The 8,456-nt window shown below is 43.1% G+C and overlaps 1 protein-coding gene across 2 annotated transcripts in view; it reads left to right on the plus strand.

Annotated features, from left to right (window-relative positions):
- Window positions 1-7,573, plus strand: part of Zmat4 (zinc finger matrin-type 4) — a 379,134-nt gene extending 371,561 nt beyond the window's left edge. For both annotated transcript variants that reach the window (XM_021170888.2, XM_029480293.1), the window contains exon 7: window positions 4,204-7,573. In XM_021170888.2, coding sequence (XP_021026547.1) covers window positions 4,204-4,219 — 16 coding nt within the window. In that variant the 3' untranslated portion in view covers window positions 4,220-7,573. The remainder of the gene's footprint in view (window positions 1-4,203) is intronic.
- Window positions 7,574-8,456: the final 883 nt, after the last annotated feature.

Raw genomic sequence — 8,456 nt, forward strand, 5'->3', positions numbered from 1 at the left:
TCTAACGTGGAGAATGCTTTAGAAAGATGCACAAGTGCAACCTTAGTGAATGATTCCATTTCCTCCTAATGGCGTTCCACAAGATCCCAAGGAAAGCGTTCCTTAATGTCTAGTGTTCTCCTAAAGGTAGCAAAGGTGAAAAGGGGTCGTACGGTTATCCTGTTTATTATATGCATTCAGAGGTAGGAAAGTGAGCTGTGTGATTGACATATGCAGCACGAGACCGAGTTCTCTCTTCCAATTCGATCTAATGGCAGACAGACCGTGAGACTACTGTGATGACCAATCTTGGTGGCTAACCTGATAGGCTAACACAGCTGGGAAAAGAGATCTTCAGTTGAAGAACTGCCTCAGTTGGCCTGGCCTGTGATCATGTCTGTAATGAATTTTCTTGGTTAGTCATTGATCGAGGAGGACCAGATCCTGGGGGCAGTGCCATCCCTAAGCAGGCAGGCCTAGGCTGTGTAAGAAAGGTAGTTTACTGTGATCCTAGAAGCAAGGCAGTCAACAGCCAGTCCTCCATAGTTACCACTTCAGTGTCTGCTCCAGGCTCCTGCTGTAGCTTGCCTTGATGATGGATTATGATGTATACGATTAAATAAACCCTTTGCTTTTCATCATGGTGTTTATCATAGCAATAGATAGCAAACTAGAGCACCAGCCCTCCACATAAATAGAAACAATGTAATGAATTCTCCTTCCTACGCTTTTCTTCCATTTTCTATTTTAAGAAATTTCTGAAAATATATGAATTATGCAGCTTATCTCTCAGATGAAAAAGAATTTTCTGCCTGGATTGGACGGCTCCATACTTATTAATAGCAGTAAAAATTTCCATGCTCTTTGTATCAGATGGGATGCTGCGTAAAATATGAAGGAGCCATTTCAGCAAGGATGCCAGCAACAAGAGAATAATTAGAAGAGCTATATGGAATTGAAAGACGCTTTAATTTGTTATTACTTCTCTGTCCTCAGAAAGGACCTGAATAACTATTCTGACTATAAACGGAACAGAGTGATATTTTTCCTAGTTATGAAATTAAATCGTTACTATACCATTCTCACTATAAGTTAAAACAAAAATCCCACTTCATCTCTGCTCCAAGAGTGAAACAATCGGAACTGAAGAGTGCCCAGGTGCAGGTGTGCATGGTCTCCTCATTCTACCCATGGGTGTGTGATCCAGAGCCATTTTCATTTGAAAAGGGTTCATCTCCAGAGTTTTGTGGAGATGAAATTATAGTTGTTTGCTCAGGATGAACTTTTGGCCTTTACGTCGCATTAATTCATGCAGTTGACAAGGACGCTACAATTTCCTTAGGTCATGAACTAGCGGCGGCAGAAACCAAATGCAAGGTGTTGAAAACAGAGTTTCACTTCAAGGCAAAATTTCAAGGCCATTAAAAAGAAGAAAAGAAGTGTAGAGTCTCTAGTTTTGTGTGGTTTGCATTCTGCTAGCAGTGCTCAAATCCTTACTAAGATACTGAGAATATTCTACAACAACATTTTTTTCTTAGAAAATGAGGTTTCAGATATGAGTGGTAGGATTTTACTTTGTAGCTGTTGAACTGTTCATTCATGAGATTGCCAGCAAGACATTTGGTTGTCAGTACTCTAAGATGCTATTCAGGCTGCTGTGGAGTAACCCAAACAGCATTACCTTCCTGTGAACTCTGTTTACCGCAACAATAACCTGTATGAGAAGCTATGCTCATAGGTGCAATAGTTGCACAGTTGTTAGAGGGGTAACCACCTGCTTTCTACTAGGCTGTAAGGCCCAGGCCGCAGGAGGAAACTCATGCCTGGTATTGCAAAGTTGGTCAAGAAACCAAGATTGGTGAGATCACAGGTCCTAGTAAAACCTACAAGTGTTGTTTTCTAAATGATGATTGTATCAAACTACGTTCTAAATGCATGGTGTAATATGGTTCTTCTATCTTATCAGAGACATTTCTCTGTGCAGTAGATGCTGGTCAGTGCAGAAGCTCACAACTGGCCAAAGCATAAGGAATAAATGATGGTGGAGTGCCCAGCCAGTGATTGATAGGACCTTTATAGTCATACCTCCTCCCCAAAGCTCAAGGACCGTCATGGGAAAATGGAGCAGAAAGATTATAAGAACTAAAGGGTAGGAAAGACCAGAGCCAAATAGCTGGTATCGATTGCACGTAACTTCTTAGAAGGGTTGGGATCCCATGTCTATTTCCACCTTTCAATGCTGGGACTTCATCTGGCTTGAACCTGTGTAGACCTTGTACATGCTACTATGTGCTTGTGCATGTCTCTGGGAATTCATATGTGTTGTGATCATAAAAAGAAAAAGAGCTATAAGAATATGTTCTGGCAGGGTATGGGGGAAGAGGGTGCCCTGGTGTGCCCATGCTAGGGCATCCCTTACCCCTGAGGGACCAGACACATACCTGTATAGTATAGAATAGAGTTTATTTAGGGCATGAGGAGGGGAGTTAAGAGGGTAGTAACGGCAGAGAAAGACAGAGAGAAGGAGAGAGCAGATACGTGGAGGGTAGCCATGACAATGTGAAGAGAGTGGGGGATGGGAATGGAGAGGGGGGCACAAGGGGGCAAGAGCTTAAGAGAGGGAGGAGGGGGGAAACACCCCTTTTATAGTGGGCCAAGCCTACCTGGCTGTTGCCAGGCAACTGTGGAGAGGAGCATACCTGGCTGCTGCCAGGAACTGTTGGGATAGAGTTTAGACAGAATATCAACAATATGTGTATCAATCCTAGTATGTCTGGAAGGCAGTTTCCTTGGAGTCATCCATTACCCTTGGTCCCTCTTCCACATAGATCCCCGAGTCTTGAGGGGAGAGGCTTGCTAATATATCCCATTCAGGATTAAGTGCCTCAAAAAGGCCCTCACACTGCCTATTATCCTGGTGTGGGTCTCTGTTAATTCTCACTCACTGTAAGGATAGGCTGAGCAAGGTGCTCATCTCTGTGCACATAGCAGTATGCTACTGGGAGTCCTCTTACTGCTATGTTCCTTTAGCAGAATAAAAATATTAGGTTTTCCAGTAAGCCCATGGTCTAGGTCATTTTCAGTTCTTGGATACTTTATCAGTGTTAGGTTATGGGTTACATCTTATGGAGTGGACCTTAGATATCTACAATAGAAGAGACAGTTCCCCTGACCAGACATCCTACCAAGCTACAATTTGAATGTCAGGTATAACTCACATCTTGTTGAGTGTTTGGACAAAGGGGTCCCATAGAATCCCCTAAGCATTACTGACTATTGCCAGAGCTGTTAGTGGCTCTCTGCAACCCGATAGTGAGTCACTATTGCTGAAGGCAACACTTAGTTATTAAAAGGAACACGGTGAAGTCAAGCTGTTGTCTTACTGGGAGGTTTACCCCTACTAATGTTCGTGGTGCTACAAGGCCCTCTTCAAGCTACCAAAGGAGAAGCATAATTAATACTGCTACAAACACTTTGACCTACAACAGTGACCTGCCTGCAAGATAGACTGGTGTAATAGTGGCACAAAAGTTATGGGGCAAACCAATCATCTTTTGGTATCTGTTGTTTTTAATCTCAAGATCATTTGAAAAGGAGCTAGTGTCTGAATTCAGAGTGGAGAAGTGCAGATTTTTCACAATATGGAAATGGCATTGATAATTCGGTCATCATATAAGGCAGATTATTTAATCTCCTAAAAGAATCACCGTGGAGGATCTGAAGAGATGGCTAAGAGGGTAAAGAGTTTGGTGTACAAGGCCATGAACCTGATAATCCCCAACACCCACATAAATGCCAGGCGTGGCTATGTATGTTTGCAGCCCTAGCACTGGGAGGATGGAGACAGGTAAATCCCAGAACCTCCCGCCCAGTCAATCCAGCCAAAATGGTGAGTTCCATGTTGAGTGAAGGTACCGGTTCAGAAATACAAAGTGGGAAGAGATCTCTGGCCTGCATACAGACACTCACAGGTGACCAATCACGTCTTCCACACATACACACTTCTCTCTCTCTTTCTCTCTCTCTCTCTCTCTCTCTCTCTCTCTCTCTCTCTCTCTCTCACACACACACACACACACACACACACACAAATGACTCACTATCTAAACTCAGCTTTATTTAAATTTGGAGGGGTTGGGGATGGAGGGTAGGAGAGAGAAGAGGGGAGTGCCAACATGTATAATTATGGAAGAAGGTACTACTGTCTTCCTTCTTGTCTTACAGCCTGAAGAATAAGTAGTGACAGCATCTATCAAGAGCTAAGAAGAGACTCCCGAATTTCTCTGTGGTAGAGAACTGCTCACCAACCAAAAGAGGATCCTTTCTCGAGCAATGAACATTTCTTACAAGGATTCACAGATTAACACGTGACCAGTATTGATTTTTGAAAGTAAATAAGATTTCCTTTTCTTCTTCTCATTTAGTGGCAAATTATCCTTGGATTTAGAAGAATCCTTTTCTGATAACATGTTTAGCACAAGTTCTAAACTGCAATCACACACACAGCAGCTAGTCAGAGCATTATTCAAACTTACAACGAGTGGAAAATTTAATTTCCAATTCATTCTAGATTTCCGTAGAGTTACAATGATTCTGTGAGACCCTTCATGATTATCATGTAAGCCTCCTAGATCCATTAACAAATATACTTTTGTCATCATGGGGAACATAGTTGGTGACGACAACCACAAGAACAGAATAAATTGTGGTCTGTAGAAGTTATATAACAAATAGAATACCAGTCCTTCCTGCTTCACACCTATGAGCCAGCCTTGCCTCTAAATGCCAGAAGCATGAAAGCAGGTGGGAACACAGAGGAAGGACCTTCACTCTGGATCACCTTGATGGAAAGCTTCACAAGACGAAGCCAAGTTATCCTTGCAAGCTGCCAGATCATAGCTTAGGAAAAGAACTAGTTTGATTGCATGATGATCCTATTAAGTAAAAATGTCTTCACAGCGGTTGACCTTGATGGAGTGCTTTTCTAAAGGTATCCAGAGGAGAATTGTAAACCCCGGAGTGAGATGGAAGTAATTCTTAGCAAGTTGGCCTGGATTGTGGGCTTTAATTTGGGGCAGTAATGATTTGGTGCGTGTCGAGGGAGGGAAGAGAATGATTAAATCCTGAAGAAGTTTCCTTCTTCTGTTTCTCTTCCAACGTGTTGCCGAGATGGGGATTGAGTGACTTTGAACAGAACTCCTCTGGGAAGAGGATGGACCAGAGAACTGATGGTCTTTAAAGGGATCAAGTCTGAGTGCAGCTGTGAAATTCCCTCTCCAGGGAATCACTGCTCTGCATTGTGTTGGGAAGTGGTGTCTTGCAGACACTGCAAGGTAGACACAGAACTTCCTTTCCTGGGCTCTCAGCTGGCTGGAGCAGCCCTTGACACCTTGTGACCACCAAGCTACCGAGTAACGTCAGACTTTTCCAGACATCAGCGCTTTCCACAGAGATCTGAGGTCGTGGACAGCCAGTGAGCAATAAACGAAACGACACGGAAACGCACAGTGTTGTTCTTAAGGTGCCTGTTTTGTTGTGTGAGGAGGTCACGGTCCTTAGGGACCAGACCCGTGGCTACAAAGAGGAAGGTCACACACATCGTGTACAGTCATGCTGCAGGTGGGAAGCACGAGGGGTGTGGTGACAACAATTTTATTTTGCTATTTTAGAAAGAAGCACACAACAGAGCTACAGCCCTCCCGTGATGGCTTTTCTTCGAATATGTGGAATAAAGCTTTATTTGTCAATTCTGCTGTAAAATAAGCATAGTCTGAGGTTTTAGTTTTTGTTTTTAAAATCTTTCTCTGTTTCTGTTTAGTGCCTGAGCTCTCTCCCTGAAGTGTTGTGTTTATTTTTGTTTTTAATGGCCTAAGATAGAAAAGCCTATGAACATAGATCTCCTTTGCGTTACAGTGACGCTTTGCCAAGTCCTTTATGGCTAAGCCTCCAGCTACAATAATCAGATTATTTCAGAGTGCCTCATCGAAATACCATTGCTCTTTGGCAAGCTGCCACAGACACCCACCAGACATTTTCTTGGTTTGATTGTTCTCAAGTGTATTCATGCCCATGCAGATAAGGGGAATGTCATCCCAGCATGCTGTGAGGATCACTTGGCCAGACTACTATGTGCAAGAAGGCTCAACATGCCACTGTGTTCTGGGGACTATCAAACAGACACACCTTTCCTCCAGAAACTGGGCTGTTCACTTTTGCTTTAGTGTGGCTGTATGTTCAATTAAGTCTTATGCTACTTTCCAGTTTTATTATGACTGGATGGGAGTTGGGTGTAGGGCAAATGTTTTTCAGGGGCCCTTGAATTCTGATGGGAAGAAAAGAGACAAACCTGTCTGTGTCCCTGTCTCCTGACCAGTCCATGTGGAGCACCCCTGAGAGAGAGAGAGAGAGAGAGAGAGAGAGAGAGAGAGAGAGAGAGAGAGAGCAATGTGATTACAATAAACTTGGGGTTAGTTCTATAACATTTGAGGAGAACATGGAGAAAACTCATCTATGAGAGAGGAGAGCTGTCCATACGACTGTGTCTAAAGTAACGTGGCTATTCCAGAGTTCAGAGAGATGTCAGCTAACCACATTAAGTTTTCTGGCCATAATGAGGAAAACTCAACACCTGTCGGCCTCCTGTTAAACCGAGATATCTCTGTTTAATGGAACAGTCACTACCAGTTGATCTAGGCATCTCCCTGTTTCTCTCCCTTCTCTTATCATTCCACGATATAGTCTCCAGGATGTAACATGCATTGCCCATGTGGTCTACCACTGAATGCCATGCTTAGGTGTGATTCCTCAGAACACTAGATTACCCCTTAGTCCTGGCCATACCATTTGAATTTGCTCTACAAAACCTTCTTCCTGTTCAGTACGGATATGAGCTTGAGGCTAGCAACCTGTGTCAGTGGCCACAAATACCATGATAGTAAGATCCAAATTAATGAGCTCTCCTTATAGACAGTCTCCACAGTCCAGTGAACTAAGAAATACAGTCATAAAGCGATCCGCTAAGCAGCAAGTGCTGCGGCCATTCCTTCTGCTGATAAAGTAGCCATAAAACTCTCATCTATTGCTGCTGGACTGAAAGACCAATGGGATTTGTTCTTTCTGGCCCCTTAGATGACAGAGACGCATAAACTGGAACTGCAAGGATCTTTGCACTGTCTGTTGGAGTGAGTTTAATTAGGCCAACTGTATCAAAAAGAAAACAAACAAACAAACAATGGGACCCACTTATAATGCTGTCACTCCTGCGGAACTCCCCATCTAGAGAGGCCACCTCCCTGTCAAAGCTGAGTGAGGCATTTTTGACAAGGCAGTGGGAATACAGGACACTAAACCCCAATAAGAGACCGTGAGGTTGTAAAGACAGTCCCCACTAAATATCTGTCCTTCTCTTGAACAGCTTGTCCAGTGAATTATTTTTCTTTTGTAAGAATAAAACTAAGAAAAGTCTGTCTGTGCAACATATTATTGTAGGGATGGATTTTTCTCCCCTGCCCCCTTCTGGTTTTGAATTTGTTCATATTCAAGGCATGTTAAACTACCTCATAGGTTTGTTGTGTGGATTAGCTGATTAATAAATAACAACTGATTAAAATACGAATCTGTATGTAAATGCTGCCTTAATGTTTTTCCTTGCTAAAGATTTGTGAGTCAAATCAACTGGGTGATATTTAAATGTAATATGTAAAGGCCAGATGTGGTGGCCACACCTGCCATCTCAACTTGTGGTAAGCTCACATCCTGCGAGAAACAGATAGACTAAAGCAACATTCAAAAACTGGCAGATATACCACCAGACATCATGAAACAACCAACAAACAAAAATCAAAGGTTTACTTACTTAGCTTCAATTTTACTTTTATATCTGTGGGGTTTTTTTTGTTTGTTTTTTTGGTTTTTTTTGAGACAAGGTCTCTCTTTGTAGCTCAGGCTAGCCTTGAACTGCCAGTCTCCTGCCTCAGCCTTCTAAAAGGTTTTTAAATTCTTAAGAGAGGGAGTCAGCATCAGCCTTCAGAGTATCTGAAATGATGTGGTAGTTGAAATGTGCCATTTATAGTCGTTTATAGTAAAATTAAAGTGGTTTTGAGAGTGCAAGTTTGATACCATTGCTGTAGGCTCCTTCACATCTGGAATAACAGGTCAAGAGCAGTCATGGCTGCTCTATGTGCTCCTGAGCTCCTGTGAGGTTGAGAACATTGGTGAATATCTGCCTGGATCATGCTGTCTGAATGCTATTTGTGTGTGTGTGTGTGTGTGTGTGTGTGTGTGTGTGTGTGTGTGTGTGTGAATAAATGGTGTGTAGGGGAAGGGATGCAGGCTCTTATGCCTAGAGACCAGAGGACAACTTGGGTGTTGTTCCTCCGGCACCACCCACCTTGTTTTGGCCAGTGAGCCCCATGGGTCTGCCTGTTTCTAACTCTGCAGCACTGGGATTTCAAGGATGCACCCACCACCTGGGTTCT

Source organism: Mus caroli, chromosome 8 (genome assembly GCF_900094665.2).
Source record: "Mus caroli chromosome 8, CAROLI_EIJ_v1.1, whole genome shotgun sequence".
In the NCBI taxonomy this organism is placed as follows: domain Eukaryota; kingdom Metazoa; phylum Chordata; class Mammalia; order Rodentia; family Muridae; genus Mus; species Mus caroli.